Here is a 19,119-nt window from a genome sequence, read left to right as displayed (position 1 = left end):
CTCTTTTTCAAGGGGGCCCTGGCCAAGAGTCCCATGTAAAAATGTATAAAAATCACAAATTCTTATCAAGCTGAGCAATAAAACGTTTTTTAAAAAAAAGGAGTTAAAGTAAAAAAAAACAATGACAAGCCATTGATTGCATAAGCAATTTTTAATTACATTAATAGTTTAACCACAAGTTTACTTGTGTTTTGCTCTACTGTAAGTGTGTGATGGTCCCCAGAGATTCTTCTGCTTGGCCTAATTGAGTCAATCAATTTTGATCAGACTCTTACTAAAAAAGTTAATTAATTCATAAATTACAATAAAAACTTACCATTATTATCAATAAAGTTGTGAAATTGATCTAAAGCAATCTAAACAGAGTGAATTCTCACAACAGTTGCCTTTTTGATGAGATAACTCCTGCTTTGCTGATTTATCACCAATAAACAGTGGCATCCCATTATCTTAATTATTTAGACCCTGCACTTAGTATTTGGCAGCACTGACAGCCACAGATTGTCTCAGGAATGACCTTAACAGCTCAGCAGACTCTTGATGTTTATAGATTTCTTCCTTTCTTTTTTATATTTTTCTAGCTCATATGGGCTGGACTAGATTCATCAAGCTATTTTCAGGTTCGTGTCATCTCTGTGCCAACTTTTCCAAAGTCGTCTCCTTTTTTTCTTGGTCGAAATATAAATCTTCAACTTCCTTTCAATTTTTGGCTACTCTGGGAAATGAACGACACTCTGGAAATCTGCACACTGATCCCAACCACCTTCCTGAAAAAAATAAGAGCAGCTTTCAGTGAGGTGATGCTTAAGGTATATAACAAGTATACACATTTTTAGATTTTAAGAAGCATTTTTTACAACTTAAAAAGAGAAAACAATATGGTCCTTGCAGTCAGTGCGGGCCATAATTAACTGTCAGAGCTATGATGGTGGATAAATTGTGTGAAGTAGAAACATGTTTATCGAATTACATGTTGTTTCCAGTGCAATTGCAGCTCAAAGATGCTCTTAGATGCACCAACGCTCTGGTTAAAGCGTCCTAAAAAAAGGTCAGTGTGCTTACGCAACTTGCAGAGCCTGATTTTGCTTTGTCATTGGATTTTGCCTGTGTGTGTAGGTGTGTGTGGGGTGTCTGTAAAACTGGTGTGAAATAAAAATATAAACAGGAAAGTAAATATTGAAAACCTTTGCACCTGTGCATTTATGCATGTTGGTTGCCTTGCTTTCTTAATTTATCACTTTAACACGAAAATTGCCGAGTCATTATTTAGAGTTCTGAAGTAGAAATCCCATTAAATTACAGTAAATTCAAAACATAATCCTTTTATACATCGTTATTTTTAACAGTTTTTAAATGCATTTTTTTAGCTATTACAATTGAATTTTAATTCTTTTTGTATTAACTCAGCAAAAGTTTCAACCTAATGTCATTTATATCAACTTAACGCTGGTTTAATATGAGTTCCTTTACAGTACAACATGTATGGTTGGGCAAAGGTTACAGGATTTTCTCTTTTAGGCATAAAGAATAAATTGTTTTAAAAAGACATTAATGTGAAACGTGAAAATTGCATTTTCTTTTCTCCATGGTGTGGGACTCTGGTGGTCATTTTCCTGTAAATCAGCCATCTGGATGTAAAGCTGTATGAATAAATCAGGGGTTATGGACCCTTGTGTTTACAGAGCAGCATGAAATATTGATTAATAGCTCAGGGAAGGCAATGGAAGTGGCCAAAATCTACCCTCTCAACTCTATCATGTCTCTACAGAGGCCTTGTCTGACTTTGTTTTATAATGGAAATGACATTTAAATGTAAAGGTTCTTTTATGAAGATCCTCTCAGTTTCTATTTAAAAACAACAAAAGATTTGATAAAGAGTGTCAATACAAATACAACTAACAGTGTGAACTTATACAGGATAACACATGGGTCTCTCATTTGCCTGGTCACGGATACAGAATCAGCTTGACATGGATATGATTTGATTCAGAGCAGAAGCTGCTTTTTTGTGAAGCTGAGTTGTTATTTCCCACATTTCCCATTTCTCTACCTGTGAACAAACTCTGACCTCTGCTGGAGAAGATCTGCAACAACTTGGACAATACATGTTTGCAGAATTCTTGAGGGCAATCATGAGTGATCTTTGGCCTAACCAAGCGACAAGCAATATCTGGACTGTCTCTCTCTCTCTCTCTCTCTCTCTCTCTCTCTCTCTCTCTCTCTCTCTCTCTCTCTCTCTCTCTCTCTCTCTCTCTCTATATATATATATATATAAACACACAGTACAGACCAAACGTTTGGACACACCTTCCCATTCATTTGAATGGGAAGGTGTGTATTAATACATATACAGTACAGACCTTTGGTCTGTACTGTATATGTATTAATGTTTGCAAACAATTGTAGAAATAACATCCTATTACAGTAAAACAGGATATTGACAAAATGAAAATTACAGCAATGCACAAAAGCAGAAAAATGTGAATAAAGATTTTAAAGCAACTTTTTAAATTATTAACTAGAATATTAGAATTGTATTGTGATGTTCTTATTTTGATACATTAAGTACAAGCAACTTATATTGTTGCGGTTGTTGCTGTTATTGATGCTGATGCTATTGTTAGCATTATTCAATTGGTTGGAAAAATAAATTTGGATGAATTCACAACACTTTGACAGATTTATTTTCCTGAAAGTATTGTTACCAAAAAACTTACATTTTGTATATTTTCAAAAAGCAATCAGTGGTTTATTAAGGTAAAACAAATTAAATGTTTGTGATTAATTAGTCGGATATCTTGATCCTTAGCAAATAGTAATACACCAGTAAATACTCTTATAAAGTACACTTAAGTGTAAGTAAAGGGAGTATACTATATCTACAAGTAGTTTTAGTATAGTGAATACTTCTTCGTCCTAAATAGAATATTTTAAGTTTACAATAAATAGAAATAAATAGAAAGTAAATACAAAGTAAACTACCTCCTGCCTGTCATCTATCTCATCGTCAAAGGTTTCAATATTATTATCACAGGGTTTTAATTTCACCATGATAAACTTAATTTCTGTTTTTTTTTTCAACTGTGCGCATTTATTTAAATCAAACTGACGCAGAAAGTATCAATGTTCATAAAAGTGGGCAGGGTCACATGAACAGCGCAGTGAGAATGGACCCATCTCAAAGTCCATTGTGAGAAGAGATTGTCACTCAAACCCGATTTTTAAAAAAAAAAATCCGAATAATATTTTTTGAGGGCAGATCAATGCTTCTTGTTGTTACATGTTCTTATATCTCATCAGCAAATTGACTAATTTTAAATTCCCTGTCGAAAATGTTAATACCCTCAAAATCTGGAGAATATTTAAGAAAGATAGCTAGTAATTCTGCTGAAATTATGAACAACAGCGGGCTAATTGGACATCCTTGGCGAACACCTCTATTAACAGGAAAACTGTTTGAGAAACCTCGGTTGAGTGCAATGTTGCTACTTATGTCTTTGTAGAACATTTTAATTATGTTACAAAATTTTGATTCAAAGCCAAAGGTTTTCAAGGCATTAAACAAAAAGGCGTGTTCTAATGAGTCGAAGGCCTTAAAAAAATCCAAAAAAAGGATAAGACTATCCTGAGGAATAATTTGATTGTAATCTAATATATCTAAGATTAAGCGAGTGTGGTGGTGAATATGTCTCCCCTTAATAAATGCTGATTGTGATTCGTCTATGATCTGAGATATTCCTGATTTCAGTCTGTTAGCATAGATATGTGCTAGTATTTTATAGTCACAACAAAGAAGTGTGATTGGTCTCCAATTATCAATTAATAACACATCTTTGCCTGGTTTGGGTAACAGGGAAATAATGCCTCTTTTCATTGTAGGTGACAACATCTGTTCGTCGATGCATTCATTGAATGCCTCAAATAACATTTCTCTGATGTCAGTCCAAAAGTGTTTGTAGAACTCAGCTGTAATTCCATCAGGTCCAGGTGATTTACCACTGGCCATCTGGGAAACAGCTTTATCAAGCTCATCTATAGTAAGTTCAGATTCCATGAGATCTCTAAATGTCTTGTCTATTTTAGGGACTTTATCATAGATTAACCTTTCAAATAAAAGTGTGTTTTGATTTGAATATTGAGTAGTGTAAAGATTTTTATAGAAGTTGGTGATATAGTCCTCAATATTGTTTTGATCGTCTACTAGAGAGTTTTCTATCTGTAACTTAGTGATTGTTTTTTTCCTTTGTCTACTTTTTTCCTAGTTAAAAAAGTAAGTTGAATTTTTTTCTCCATCTTCCATCCACTTTGCCTTTGAACGAATAAATGCTCCTTTGGCTTTTTCGGTATAGAGTTCATCTAATTTAGATTGCAATTTGTTAATTTCAATGACATTTTCCTCACTCAGTTTAGTTAAATTACACAAAGTGTTTAATTTTGAAATTATTTCAGTCTGTTCTTGTCTTTTTTTTCTAGCCAAAATTTTTCCTTCTACAATTGCAATTTTTCTAATATTAAATTTCAACCACTCCCATCTATTAATAGGAGACAGGTATTGTATTTCTTTTATTTCAGGAATAAGTGATTTGATTTTTTTACAAAAGTTTTTGTTATTTAAAAGGCTATTATTGAATTTCCAGTGGGATGTTCCATTTTTTGGTTGATTTTTTTCAGGGGAAAGAGCCAAAGTGATAGCACAGTGGTCAGTGAGAGGAGAGTGGGAGATATTACAATTCAAGGTTGAAGATGTTAGATTACTTGTTACTAACCAGTAATCTATCCTTGAGCGTTGAGAGTGTTGAGAGTTATTCCAGGTGTATTGAAGCTTATTTGGATTTTGTCTACGCCAAATGTCGATAAGGTCGAGAGAGTTAGAAAATTCAGAAATAATTTTATTGAAATGAGGAGAGTTGTGTTGAGTTGGATGTCTGTCTTGGTTTTCATCTGGTACTACGTTAAAATCACCTGCAACAATAATCTTTTCAGTTGCATACATCTGTTTCCAGTTGATTATCTTGTGATTTATATTTGTGAGGAATTTCTGATTTTTTGTCCTATTATTGAAACCATAAATGTTAACAAGAATATATTTAGTGTCGTCCACCTCAATGTAAACCATTAGCCAATGACCTTCTGTGTCACTTTTATGATCAACAATTTTACCATCAAAATTATGTAAGAAAATTGCCACTCCTGCTGAACGAGGACTTCCATGAGATAAATAAATGTTTCCACTGCCCCACTGAGATTTCCAAAAATCAAAATCTTCTTCACTACTGTGTGTCTCTTGAAAGAAAAAACAGTTCACGTTAACTTGTGCCTTACAGTAAAGAAAAATTGCCTTGCGCTTTGTTACATTCTTAAAACCACGAACATTTAAAGATAACAAAGAAAGAACCATAAAGAATAGCTGGAAAGCAATTAACTCCATAAAGGGCTATAATGCAATTTCACATTTTTCTAATCTGTTTCCTCAAAGCTGTAATAACATTCAACACAATAACATAAACATACCGGCTTTGGATTTATTTTCTCTCTTCTTCTTCAGGAAGATGTCTTTGTCCATTCCGTCTAGATGAAGGAGTGTTGGTTTCAAGCAGTGACCTGATGACCATCGATGACCGCGTAGCCGTCCTTTAAAAAGGCCTTGAGTCCTCTCTTCCTCGCCTCCTCCACTTTCGGCCAAAGACGCTGACGAGTCTCCCTGTCTTCTTTGCAAAAGTCTTCTTTGAAGCGAACATTTAGATCTTTGCAGATTTTTGCATTTTTTGACATTCTCCAGACTTGGTCTCGAACAACTCTCATTCCAAACTGGATGATAATCTGTCTTGGTTGGTTATTTTTTCCTTTCTGTCCCAGCCGATGCACTGTGTCCACTGAGTGTCGTAGTTCCTCAACGTTGACCGACATCACTTTGGAAAGGATCTTGAGAGTTTCATCTCGTGTGATTTCCCCTTCTTTCTCAGGAAGGCCAATAAGTCGCAAAGACCATCTTCTTTTATATCTTGCATGTTCCAGACACATTTCACGGAGAGAAGCATTTTCTTTTTGCATAGACACCATCTGCAGTTTGAGGCGGTTCACATCTTCCACAACACTTTTAACAGCAGCTGTATTTGCATCAACAGATTCTTTAACTTGTTTAACTGCATCTGTGATCTCTTGCAGTTGAAACTCATATCCTTTCAGATATTCGCTTTGAGTGTCAAACTTGGTTGTCAGGTCAGGGTCTGAATCGCGTTAAAGAGGACACTGTTGGATATTTCCTCCTTGCGTTCTTGTTGAGCATTCTTTTTAATCTTTTTAGGGTTTGGGCTTTTTACCGGTGTATGATGTCTGTTGACTCTCGTCTGATCTTGTGAGATGTCTTCCTGTTCCTCCATCCATTCAACTTCTCCCTCGCTGCACGTCTGTCCTGAAGCCACTAGATGGTACTCATGGTCTTTGCTAGTGTTAGCCATTTCTTCACGTCGAAGTTTGAAAAATATAACGAAAACAGTGGTAAACAAACCTCTTTCAAGCTGAATCGGTTTGAGAGTTCTTTGCTGGTATTTTCTTTAGCTTTGGTTGAACTTGTCATATAGAAAGAGTTATTATTTCAGGTAAAGCGTCGGAGCCCCAAAAAAAGTAACCGCTTATTCCGCCATCTTGGTAACAGCTTTATTTTTAAAGAATAAAAATATGGTACCTGTTGTTATCAATAAAATACTTTTGTTTTCAAGAGCATCTGGCCTTACCCTAAATCTCAAAAAATGTGAAATCTTACCTATACATACCTGCAATCAAAGTATTATTGAAAACATACCTGTAAAAAGTGAAGTGAAATATCTTGGTCTAATAATAACAAAAAATAGTAATGATAGAGAAAGTGTAAATATCACTCCCAGACTAAAAACAATACAGAAAACTTTAAATCAATGGTTGGGACGTGGCCTATCAATATTTGGCCGCATTCTATTATCCAAAGCGGAAGGTTTTTCAAGACTTGTGTATCCCTGTCACTCATTATATACATCCCCAAAGAACATCAAGTTGTCTAATTCTATTCTCTTTAAATTTATTTGGAAAAATAAGACTCACTATATACGAAAATCACAATTGGTCAGAGATTATAAAAATGGCGGTTTAAAAGCTTTAGATGTTGAATCACAGATTGTAGCTTTTAGAATGAAATGGTTAAAAGGCTGTATTTCCCAGCCTCATTCTATGTGGTATCATATCCCAAACAAACTCTTCGGTAAGATCGGGGGACTGGAGTTTTTGCTGAAGTGTGATTATAATATTTCAAAAGTACCAATAAAACTATCAAACTTTTACAAACAAGCCTTAGAATTTGGGAAGATGCTTTTCAACCATAACTTCTCCCCTCACAACACTGTTTTATGGAACAACAGATTTATAACTGTAAACAAGAAATCCTTGTTTATGTCTGAATGGTATGATAATGGTGTGTATTTTGTCCATGACTTGATGCGTACTGATGGAAGGCTGTTATCATACTATGAGTTTGTAACCAAATACAAGATTAAGGATTCTAGTAACTGTTATAACAAAGTCTGTAAAGCAATTCCCATACCTCTACTTAATCTCATTCAAAACATACTACAATACAATGAAATCAAACCACAACTTTCGGAGCTGAAAATTAATAATATTCCCCTAAAAGATAAAAAATGCAACAATAAATTAATAACTCTAACCTTTAAACAATTAATTTTCTGCAACTTTAGTATAAACAATAGATGCGATTTAGAAACCACCCAAATGAACAAATCTTTTTCTTTATACACAAAGTACCCACTTCCTCCTAAAATGAAAGAAACGCATTTTAAAATAATATCTAAAATTTACCCTGTTGGAGATTTTTTACATAAAAGATTCAAATTTGAATCGGAACCATGCATATTCTGTTCATCTGAAACTGAAACATTAGAACATCTGTTTTACAGTTGCAACCAGGTTAAAATATTTTGGTCTGATATACACAATTGGTTGTCACTCAAAATTTTAAATATTCCCTTTTTTTCCTTATATGATGTTCTTTTCTATATGGAAAATCTGGACCCGGGAATTTCTGATGTCATTAATGTTGTTATTATTTTATGCAAACATTTCATTCATTTGTGTAAATGGAAAAATACATGCCCTTTATTTAGTATTTTTTTGAATTATTTTTCTGATTATTATAAGTGTCTTAAATGCATTCCTAACAAAAACAAGAAAACTACAGTCATTTATCAAAATATATCAAAAGTATTATTATTTTGAATTGTTTTGGCCTTGCCTTTGCCTATTATTTCATTTTTGTTTCTTTTTCTTTCTATATGTGCATTTATAACGTTTGTTCACCCTAATTTGGTTTGTATATGAGCATCTATAAAAAAAAAAGGCACACACATTGTTAAAAATATTACTATTTTTCGTTTTTTTCAGTCTTATATGTGTGTTTGATATTAACAATTGTTTATTGTGCAAGTAAGTGACTGTGAATGTCTGTAAATTGAAAAATGTACAATAAAGTTTGTTTAAAAAAAAAATGTTCTTATATCTCGAATCCTAAAAAAAAAAAAAAAACACTTCCGCTTTCCGTTTCAGACAGGAAGTAAACAAACAGGTCATTGGACATCTTTGAGGAGGGAATCAGGAGAGTTTCCAGCTGCTGCCGCGTTTATTTGAGAAATACTTTTTTTAAACTTTCGTTTTCCACATACAACATACATATGTATCTAAATTCTGTGTCTTGTTCTGGCATAAATTGTAAATATTTATTTTCTAAAATTTCCGTGCAAACTTATGCTAGCTCTGATTATGTTCGTTTGTTAGCCAAAGCATCCGAACTTTTTTGTTTTATTTTACCTTAAGTTTGTGTTCATGTTATGCCATTTGATTTTTTTATTTTATTAATACGGCTGCAAAGATTTGTTACATAAATTAACAGTTTAGGGGTGTGCTCAGTGATGTCAAAGTGTGTAGCTGCTGATAGGACATGTAGCATCCGCCTATGATCCCTCACCGTCACGACGATGGCGACGAAAAGACTGGAAAACTTCGAGGTGGTGTGTGAGTGGGCTTCCTGCGGCTTCAGCGGCCACACCATGGAGGAGCTTAGCGATCACATGTCTGCGCATCTAAATGAATACCTGGGAGACAACGATGCCCTGGAGGAGCTGGGTAAGGGAGGTGCAGAGCTTAACCAGAGAGACACACTCAGGGAGTGCTCCAGCATTAAACCATCCTTCGCTTCCAGACACAAAGTTTTTCCATGATGATCAATGGATGTTACAGATAGCATCTCCTTTCTCTTTTTAGATGAGTATGCTTGTCTCTGGAACGCCTGCGAGTTTCTGGCCATGGGCAGCCCAGCAGAACTTGAGGTTCACGCTTATTCCCATAACTACCACAGTAAACTCAAGTTTGTGGGGTCTCAGCTGCTCAAGTCACGTCCCGACTTACCCAGCTGCAACCAGGGTGTGCACAGCAACAATCTGCTGCCAGAGGGATCCGATGGATATGTTTGCCAGTGGGAGCATTGTGATGTATGTTTTTTTTTTTTTGTCACTATTGATCACAGTTGCTGCCTTTTGGGTTCACATATTTTGTTCCGCAGAGCACTTTTAACAACCCTGAGTGGTTCTACCGTCACGTGAACAATCACATTGAAAGCACTGAGCTGCAGACTCTCTCGCAACAGCAGCAGGCGCTTTTCTGCAACTGGGCAGGTACATCAAACAGATGTCCCTCCAGTTTCTCCTGCGTGATGTAAACGTCTTTGTGTTTCTGCGACAGGCTGCGACGCCTTCTTCAAGATCAGGTACCGGCTTAGGGAGCACATGCGCAGCCACACTCAGGAAAGGCTTGTGGCCTGCCCTACGTGCGGCAGCATGTTCTCCAGCAACACCAAGCTGTTTGACCACCTCCAAAGGCAGGCCGAGCCCATAGGTGAGAACAACACTTTGACGTGCATTCTTTTCTGGTGGGATCTTTTATGTTCAACGTGTGACGCTCTGTTTCCGATGTGGATAATATTTCTTAGAGTCGCTGGTGTGTGAGCATTGTAGCAAAGCCTTTCCCAGTGAGAGACTCCTGAGGGATCACATCCGTCAGCACGGTAACAACTCTCTGCAGTTCAAAAGATTCACATGATTGGGATCTCTTTTGTAATCTGAATATAATTGTCAGTTCGTAAACATATTCTTTGTGGTACTTTGGTATTTTTTTGTCAACTAGTCAACAATCAGTAGAGGTTTTTTTTTTTTTTTTGACTAAACAGCACCTATCTATTCCAGTGAATCAGGTCAAATGTCCCTTCTGTGATATGAGCTGTACAACCTTAGCAGCTCTGAAGATCCACATCCGGTTCCGCCACTGTGATGAGCGACCGTTTCCGTGTGACTTCTGTGACAAAAGGTAGTAACTGCGTCCGGTCAGCCGACAACACGTTTACTGTCAATTAACCGTCTGATCTGACGGTTTGCCTTTATTGTTGGCTAAATAATAGTAGGATACCAGAGAATCAGCAATCTGGAGTCTTCAGTCAGTTTAATTAACCCTTGTGCTATCCTAGGCACTTTGATGTTGGGAGTTGGGTCATCTAGACCCACTAGACAGTGCGCTGAACCTTTTTTCTTCATTGATTTGTGATCTTCAATGGTGTCCATGGATTACATGAAATCTTTCCACCTTTATCCACCTTTGTCATGGTAGGAATAACACGTCGATGTAAGGGTGGGGTCATAGGATAGTATAAGGGTTAAAGACCTTTTAGTGTTTGAACACATTATTGTGGCATTTTTCTCATGATGGAGGACATATATAAAGAAAAATAAGCTTGAAATTACATTTCTGAGTATTTCTTTATCCATATCGTTGGGAATTAGGAGCAGATGAAAAAATTCTGTTGGAAAAAGAGCTTATTTTTGACTTATGCTAAGCGGGCCACAAAGTCCCTGCTCCGAGCTCTCAACAACGAGGAGGGGAAAAGGGGCGGGGCTGCTCTACGCCAACGGTCATGGCCACAACTAAAAGGCACATTTCTAACGAACTACTTCTCCACTGTAGAAACAATGTCCTGGTTTATGGATTAAGCCTAAAAACGGCATAATCCTAATTAAGAGACCACTCGGAACACTTTAACAATAGTTTAATGGATTATTGGAGTACGACTTCAATAGATCGCATCAACAGTCGAGGAGTTACACTACGTCATGTGTTTTTTAGTCAAGCTGGTGCAAGGAAATACTGTTTTTGAAGTAAATGAATGAATTTCTATTTGAAGTTTTTTGTAATTCCAGATTTAAGAACCAGCGCGACCTCCAAAAACATACAGAGGTTCACAACGAGGGCACTGTGTTCCACTGTTCCGTGGAGGGATGTGACTATTCCTGCCACACATTCCAGACCATGAGCCACCACTTCAAGAGAGTCCACGAGGTTTGTTAACAGCACAAAGCGAACGCCCCGTCTCCTTCAAAATGAAGGAAGTGTGTTTTCTTAACATGACTTCCTATTAACCAACAGGTTGGGGGGATGTCCAAGTATAAATGCCACATCTGTGGAAAGGTCTTCTCGTGGTGCTACACTCTAACGCTCCACCTGCGGAAGAAGCACGAGCTGAAGTGGCCCTCTGGACATTCCCGCTTCAGGTGAGTTGTGAGATTTAAGAATCATAAAATAAGAAAGCATTTGATCTCCGTTTTATGGCAACTGAGATTTCTATGTTAGAATCTGAAGTGCTCGTCTCCCCCTGTGTGTTCTCCTCACAGATATAAGAAGGATGTGGACGGCTTCCTAAAGGTCAATATGGTGCGCTTCGAGACCGTCGAGGTGACAAAGGAGATTATGAAGAACATGGCCAAAAAGCCCCAGCGCCTCCGACAGAGCCAGAGAAGCAGCAGCCGCAACAGAAGAGCCGCTGTCGCACCGGAGAGCGGCAGGAGTTCACCCACAGGATCCTCCTCGCCCTCCTCCAGCTCCTCGTCCTCGTACTCCTCAGACCTCTCTGGGGAGGACGTGTCATCTCAATACAGCCCCAGAGGCGGCGACTCCCCTGTGTACTGCGTGATGAGCACCATTGACCACTTGGAGGAAGAGGAAGCCGGGCTGCCACAGGAGGACAGCGAGGTTGGTGGGACGTCCGGGGCGGTTCAGGTGCTCACAAAGGTTGCAAGAGGCCTGGGTATGGACGTGGTTTGACCTTACGTGGGGGTAGATTTTGGTTTGGAGCAGTCAGTGAGGCCCAGATGCTTCTCTCCTCTTGCATGGAAGTCCCTGCATTGCTGGCTTTTAAACCCTCAACTATTGACTTTTACAGCTGCGATTTACCTCAGCATCAGAGTTTAGATTTGTCATATGTGCTGCTGTTTCATCTATGAAAAATACTGACGGCAAATATAGTGTCGGAGCACTGCAGAACAACGCCATAGTTCAGTTTTGTGTTTTATTGTTCCTGGATATTGCATAGGACATGTTTTTTATTACAGAATTTAAAAACTGTATTATACAAGATCTTAATTAAATTTGATACAAAAGCAAACTTGAGTTTCTTGTTAATTTTTTTGTCTTCTGAAAACAGAGCCACACACACACACTCTTTTAAAAAAAACAACTTTTTATATAAATTATAGACGAACAGGAATAACTACAGCTTTGGTTTAGCTAAACATCACATATGAAAGTTAAAAAATGTACCCTAAAAAAAAAGAAAAAAGAAAATGTAGCCTCAACTAAATATAAATCATTTTAGTTGCTTTAAAAAATTATTTTTGTTAGTTTTTAAATAAAATTTATAATTCAATACTCAAACCTTAAAGTGAGGAAAATATTAAAATTCTAGTTAAAGAGAGGTCTTATTTTTTAGTGCTGTTTGTTGATTTATTTTATTAGGTCACAATTTTCCAACCATAAAGCCTATAAATAAAAAAAATCACTAAGTATACAAAAGAAGGAACTTAACAAAATGGACCACCTTAACCATGGATCTCAGCTCAAGAATAGAGGTTGTAAAAATGAACTGTTGTGTTTATTTCTCGCATTACCGGTACATATTCCAGATGAACAATTTGTTAAAGGGAACAAACCATTAATTTGATTTATTAGGAATGGAAAATTTGGAATTCAGTGGAAAAATATCTTTTTACAGTCATGATTATGGCCTGCAAAAAAAACAATAAGACATTGGCTTAAAAGTGAACCACTAAGACTGGATCAATGGAGAGACATTATGGAAGAGATCTGTTCTATGGAAAAAATGACATTTCACTTACGGTTGAAAGCTGAAAAACTTCAACTCCAATGGAGGAAATGGAAGCAATATGCACAACCCTCAGAACTTAAAGATCAAAACTAATTTTTGTTGTACTCCACTTGTTCAATTTAGCTTGTTTGTTTGTTTTTGTGTATTTTATTTTGTTTTATTTAATTTCATTTTTTTTACTTGATTGTGTTTTTTTATCTTTTTTTTGTATTTTAAAAGTGCAAAACTTAAAATAAAAAGTAAAAAAAAAATCACTAAGTAAAATTACACGACTTTTGAATGACCAGTAATATCTGGGAGCCCTGTAAAACAAAGCTTTATGAAACTTTCCTCCCGTCTGGAAATAGCAGGATCAGAGGGTTATTTAGCTATTGTTTCAGTCAGAAAAGTTCTGAAGCTTCAGTCCAGTCAGATGTGTTCTGAATGGAGGCACTGTCCTCTTCCAGGGTTCTGAAACGGAGACGGAACCTTCCATTTCTTTAAGAGAACGCGTTTCCTGCGGATCAGGAGGAAAATAAAAAGGCGGAGTAAAGAACTCTTGAAAAATATTATGTTTCACAAATCTTTGGCCAAAATTGAAGTAATTGCACCCAGCGTTTAGTGCAGTTTGTTGGTGGGGCTCAAACGTTGTCCCAGGGTAAGAAATGATGCTTTCACCACCTTTAGGATGGAACACACAGAAACCTGTCTGCAGTCGATTGTTAGGGGAGGGGTGCGTGGAAGGTGTGGTGACCAAAATGGAGTTTGGGTATCCAGATAAAGAAGGATGGCCATGACTGTCTTTGGTTTGGGGCTTGACTCTTCCCTCTTGGATGGACCTGTCCCACTGCAGCTGCTTCTTGCTGTAAAGTGAGTATCGCACGTTTACTTTCGTTGCTGGAGTGTTTTCAGTTCCAATGTATTTCATCGTCCCATCAAGTTTCTCTTCGGCAGAGTCCGAGTCCTCCACCTCTTCTGATGGTGTTCCTTGGCTGCGATAAGAACCTGAGAGGATGGCTGGAGTCAGTTTGACCCCTAACACTTACACATAGACATTCAAGCACATTTTAAAAAAGCAAAACATTTAGAAAATTTATTATTTCAATTAAAATCACACAAAATATGTTCCCAGGTTAAGACTCACTAAGGAGTCAGACTAAAACTCACCTGCATTAGGGTGTCCCCTCCATAGATGTTGTGACTCCTTATATGGCGTTGAGTCAGGTAAATCTCTGTGTGGAGACTTGGGCGAGGGTTGGAGATAAAGGCTTTTATTTTCTTCTTGCATTTTCTGTTAAAGATAAAAAAGAAATCCCCACAAACTCAGAAACATGAACAAGATAAACAGGTAATTTTACCTACAGGTGTTGTGCTGTTGTTTATGTTCATGTGAACTTAAAACAGTTAGAGACAATCAAGGGGGTGGAGTATCCCCTCTGTTCACTTGTCCTGTCCAGTATCTGAGAAAACAAATAAGAGCTGACGGCCTCTTGTGTTGGACAGATGTCACTGTTACAATGAATCTTCTGACACACAAGGTGGATATCTGTATAAACCCCTTTTGTACTTGAGGCTAAACTGTCTTTACATTAATTTTCTTTGTATATATTTTTAGTTGGACCGGACGGAAAAAAAGAACAGAGAAGGAGAGAGTGGGGTGTTGATTGGAGGATGGAGGATGATTATCCCTTGTGCTATCTTAGATGACCCCACCCTTACATTGACGTGTTCTCCCTACCATGACAAAGGTGGATAAAGGTGGAAAGATTTCATGTAATCCATGGACACCAGTGAAGATCACAAATCATTGAAGAAAAAAGGTTCAGCGCACTGTCTAGTGGGTCTAGAGGACCCAACTCCCAATGATAAAGTGCCTAGGATAGTACAAGGGTTACAGAAGTAGGGGGTAGAATCATAGAGCAACATGTTGCTGGAGGTTTATCATTATTACTGTCAGGTGTAAATGTTAGTCCAAAGGGAGGGGCCTGTCCACACTCAAAGACTACAAGCATACCTTTTGTCTCCAAAAATCTTCACACACATCCATGTCTACACGTACACGACACAACTACAGCTCACACGCACATACTTATGCATACAAACAAGCACATGTCAAGCATGTGGTGCTGTCACACAAACTCTTTGTGCAAAGGTGAGCTGACACCTGAAAAAAAACTTTTTTTATTAAATGTGCTCCAATATTTGAATGAGTGGTGATTTAAATAAAATAGATTATTTCATTATAGTCTATAGACTGTTTTTTATTTGATTTCATAGATGTTTCCAGTTTAGGTTCTGGTTTATTTTTGTTAGATCCTACTGTGTTTTTTTACTGGGACTATCAAAGAAAAAAAGCCTCAAGCGTGCTGCTTCTGCATCAACGCTCACGTGTGCCTCTCCAATTTCCTTTTTTGGGGAAGAAAGTTCTGGTTTTACCACTACAACCTGCTGTTGAATGAGTCAAACTAAACAGTTTGAAAGTCGTTTTGTTCCCTGATAAAAAGTAAAAAAAAAAGTCTTTCTTTTTTCCTCATTAAGCTCTCTTTAAAATATGATTTAAATGTGTGAGATGTCTGAGCAGAAGCTGGAGCTGACCAATCAGTGGAGAGCAGAATCAACCCTATATTGTTTTTTAAATAGTAGCAAAAAAAAGTATGACTACAGTTTCACTTTTATTTTGTAACCCTTGTGCTATCCTAGGCACTTTAACATTAGGAGTTGGGTCATCTAGACCCCCACTAGACAGTGCGCTGAATCTTTTTTCTTCAATGATTTGTGATCTTCACTGGTGTCCATGGATTACATGAAATCTTTCCACCTTTATCCACCTTTGTCATGGTAGGGAGAACACGTCAATGTAAGGGTGGGGTCATCTAAGATAGCACAAGGGTTAAGTAAAACTGATAGACATGACACCACATTTCCATGCACTGCCTGCACTTTACCTTCAGTTGTTTGTGGAAGTAAATCCCCCATGCGATGTGGACATGAGCAGCACCCCCTTTTCCTTGTATCTGGGGGAAAAAAATCAGGTCAGTCTTTTTTTTATGTGGGGTAAATCTCTTTAAAGACGCACTCCGATGCAAATGGTGTTTTTAACATGTTCATGTGACATTTTCCTCATAATGGAGGACATTTGAATTCCTAAAGCATCCACTTGTAGACGACTAGATCCATGTACGTCTTTGTTTTCCTCGTTTCATCTGGATCAGAACTGCTCTCCATTTTAGTTAACCTGGAATGTTGGGTAGGAGGTGAGAGGAACTATAAGCTAATGAACTCCTGCCCCTCTGCAGAAACTATGTCCTAAAAAACATCACAGGTTTTTTAGGTTTTGGTAAAATCGTGATTAAAAGACCACTGGAAACGCTTTGAAAATAGATTAAAATATGATTGGAGAGGGACTTCAATTGCTTTAAAAATTCTCAACCTTTTCAGTTTTATAATTGGATCCAAAAAGAAAAGTTTTCAAAATCTAAAAGTTCACAGTTGAAAAAATTTAAATTTACAGTTACTTTATAACAGCTAAACATTTTTTTTACTGAATTTTTAATTTTTTTTCTCAAAATAAAAAAGCTTAGAGAAGCATTTGAGTGAATCTTAAAACTATCGGTTCAGTGTCCTTGTGGTAGAGTGTCTATCCTAAGACTGGGTGGTCGTGAGTTCAAGTCGGCTGGTAAGGTCAAAGGCTGGCACGCAGGAATCCAGGGTTCGATTCCTGGAAGGGGAATAAACAATGGTACTGGGGTACATCACCATTTCAATGGTGAACAATTAACATCACCCAGTGAGGGTCCTTGGGCAAGACCCTTAATGCTACTTCCTCCTGAGTGCGGTTCAGCTGCAGATCACTTCTCCCCCAGGGGATGGGTCAAATGCAGAGATGAATTTCCCCATTGTGGGATAAATAAAGTATCAATTATTTTTATTATTAAGTTCAGCCAGAGAGCTGCACAGTGGCGCAGTGGTTAGCGCTCTTGCCTCACAGCAAGAAGGCCCCCAGTTCAAGTCCCGGCTGGGGGACATGAAAAACACAACATCAATTGGGGACCTTTCTGTGTGGAGTTTGCATGTTCTCCCCGTGCATGCGTGGGTTTTCTCCGGGATCTCCGGCTTTCTCCCACTGTCCAAAAACATGCTTCATAGGTTGATTGGCAACTCTAAATTGTCCATAGGTGTGAGTGTGAGAGTGAATGGATGTGTGACTGAGGATATTCTACCCTGCGACAGACTGGCGACCAGTCCAGGGCATCCCTTGCCTACGCCCAAGTGGCCGGGATAGGCTCCGGCAACCCCGTGACCCCGAAAGGGAAAAACAGTCAAGAAGATGAATGTTGAAAGTTACACCAGAGATTTTTTTTAAATGGGACCTGATGATTTCCTGCTTGACACTCAGCCTTCAGGGGTTATTTAACTTTAATTTTTACATATGAAGGTTTTTCTCTGGTCACTGGTCATTCTGACTGATTACTTGTCTTGAACGACTCACCGTTGATCTGAAGGGTCTCTGTGCTTCTTTGTAAGGAGAGTTCTCTGGAGTTTGTCTTACAGCATGCATGCTGAGCTGTACCAACAAAATAATGAGGCTTAATAAGTTTAAAGCTCGTCAGCATTGACACTGGAGGACAGAGATCCCAGGTGAGGCATACCTGCTTCCCATTTGTGTCCAGAGCTCCCATTGTAAAAGAAGCTGGAGGGTGCAGGACATAAAAGACACGCTGCTGCTGCTGCTGCTGCATGACTAGTAGGAACAGGCTGTAAAAACACTGCTGAGACAAAGAAAAGTGTCAAATTTAAGAAGAACTTCATGTGGACACATCAGATTCTAAGCATTACTTTCTTCTGAAGTGAAAATAAAAAGTTTAACCCTTATTTTTGGAGCAAAAACTGTCAAACAAACTTTTTTTCTCCAGAAAATCAAGTATTTTGTGTGTTTTCCAAGTATTGATGTTTAAATTTGAAACTGCCTATAAATGATGCTTTTTAGTTGTTTATTTATTTATCTTTTACAGTGGATTACATTACAGATGATAATCCAGTGAGACCTTCACTCTGCCAATCCAATTAATTCAATTAGATTTTCAAGAACACTTAATTGGTAAGGCTGCCTTCAGTCTCACTGGAGCAAACAGAAGAAAAAGATTTAAACACACGACGAAGATTCCCTTTGTCATCAATCATAAATGTTGATGGACTCATTGCTTCGTCTACTAACTGTTGATGTCGACACACGCTTGATTTAGCTGTGTTTGATTGGAAAAATGTCTCAATCTGGAGTTGTTGGGTTTTTTTTTTGGCAGCACAAAATAAAGTTTATAAGAAAGAGAATTCACTCTGTTATTTGAGATTACAGTCAGATGATGGGATGCCGGCAAAATCCCAGGTTCTCTGAAGCCACCTAGCTGCAGATGGCTGAATAAAAAACAGGAGTTAACAAGAATTTTAACACATTTAATTGTATATTTTACTTTTCGTTTTATACTTGTATGATTGCAAGCTAAATATTTTTAATCATGACACATTTTTGATGCACTTCAACACACACCAATAATAATAAAACTGCAAATATACACCGAGACATTAAGATAAATACTTATTGCACCCCCCCCCCTCCCCCCCAAAAAATAAAGATACTAAAAGATGAACAACTAGTTGATACTTACAGATCAAAGTATTCTCAGAAATTTCGATGTTTCTCCAGCAGATGGTTTTTTCCTAAAGCCCGGCTTCGTTTGGGAGCTTTGGGTCCATGCCGGACCACTGGCGTCTGAGAGCTGGTGTCAGCCACTTGCAGCTACTTACCAACACCAGGAAAGACCATTAACCACTTCCAGAGGCTTAAGCTGATCTAATCAGAACCTTAAACCATTGGATGGAGCTCACGTGGAGGC

At 37.7% G+C, this 19,119-nt stretch overlaps 2 protein-coding genes and 1 long non-coding RNA gene across 4 annotated transcripts; 1 reads left to right on the top strand and 2 right to left on the bottom strand.

Moving 5' to 3' along the window:
* Nucleotides 1-132: 132 nt before the first annotated feature.
* LOC144981392 (uncharacterized) lies at nt 133-6,654 on the bottom strand. Its single transcript, XR_013647054.1, has 2 exons — nt 5,512-6,654; nt 133-767 (listed from the first exon to the last, which is right to left on the bottom strand). It is a non-coding gene; the product is annotated as an uncharacterized LOC144981392 (long non-coding RNA).
* Nucleotides 6,655-8,580: 1,926 nt separating this feature from the next.
* zgc:112083 lies at nt 8,581-12,529 on the top strand. Its single transcript, XM_004075353.5, has 9 exons — nt 8,581-9,168; nt 9,307-9,533; nt 9,605-9,716; nt 9,784-9,936; nt 10,031-10,105; nt 10,284-10,404; nt 11,289-11,427; nt 11,515-11,639; nt 11,760-12,529. The coding sequence occupies exons 1-9, from the start codon at nt 9,021-9,023 to the stop codon at nt 12,187-12,189; spliced, it is 1,530 nt and encodes a 509-aa protein (XP_004075401.1). The 5' UTR covers nt 8,581-9,020; the 3' UTR covers nt 12,190-12,529.
* Nucleotides 12,530-13,394: 865 nt separating this feature from the next.
* Nucleotides 13,395-19,006, bottom strand: LOC105355410 (uncharacterized). 2 transcript variants are annotated; one of them, XM_020708206.3, is made up of 6 exons: nt 18,892-19,006; nt 17,878-17,997; nt 17,718-17,792; nt 16,174-16,242; nt 14,396-14,519; nt 13,395-14,233 (listed from the first exon to the last, which is right to left on the bottom strand). In XM_020708206.3, exons 2-6 carry the CDS (start codon nt 17,965-17,967, stop codon nt 13,626-13,628), a joined length of 966 nt encoding a protein of 321 aa, XP_020563865.1. In that variant the 5' UTR covers nt 17,968-17,997; nt 18,892-19,006; the 3' UTR covers nt 13,395-13,625. The 2 variants fall into 2 exon arrangements, with proteins under 2 accessions (XP_020563865.1, XP_011480774.1); XM_011482472.4 differs by having other exon boundaries at nt 17,878-17,994.
* Nucleotides 19,007-19,119: the final 113 nt, after the last annotated feature.

Source organism: Oryzias latipes, chromosome 13 (genome assembly GCF_053564925.1).
Source record: "Oryzias latipes strain Hd-rR chromosome 13, Olatipes_Hd-rR_3.1".
NCBI classification, from domain to species: Eukaryota; Metazoa; Chordata; class Actinopteri; order Beloniformes; family Adrianichthyidae; genus Oryzias; species Oryzias latipes.
Note: the sequence above shows the minus strand (reverse complement) of the source record. Positions and strands in the feature narration are given on the sequence as shown.

What these genes read in the sequence shown, in the direction of transcription:
- LOC105355410 (XM_020708206.3), bottom strand. Translation starts at nt 17,967, where the DNA reads ATGCAGCAGCAGCAGCAGCAGCGTGTCTTTTATGTCCTGCACCCTCCA. An exon ending in TGGACACAAATGGGAAGCAG is followed by an intron (nt 17,793 to 17,877) that starts GTATGCCTCACC and finishes TTGTTGGTACAG; the next exon opens with CTCAGCATGCATGCTGTAAG. An exon ending in ACTTCCACAAACAACTGAAG is followed by an intron (nt 14,520 to 16,173) that starts GTAAAGTGCAGG and finishes TATCTTTAACAG; the next exon opens with AAAATGCAAGAAGAAAATAA.
- zgc:112083 (XM_004075353.5), top strand. Translation starts at nt 9,021, where the DNA reads ATGGCGACGAAAAGACTGGAAAACTTCGAGGTGGTGTGTGAGTGGGCT. An exon ending in AAGGCAGGCCGAGCCCATAG is followed by an intron (nt 9,937 to 10,030) that starts GTGAGAACAACA and finishes AATATTTCTTAG; the next exon opens with AGTCGCTGGTGTGTGAGCAT. An exon ending in ACTTCAAGAGAGTCCACGAG is followed by an intron (nt 11,428 to 11,514) that starts GTTTGTTAACAG and finishes ATTAACCAACAG; the next exon opens with GTTGGGGGGATGTCCAAGTA.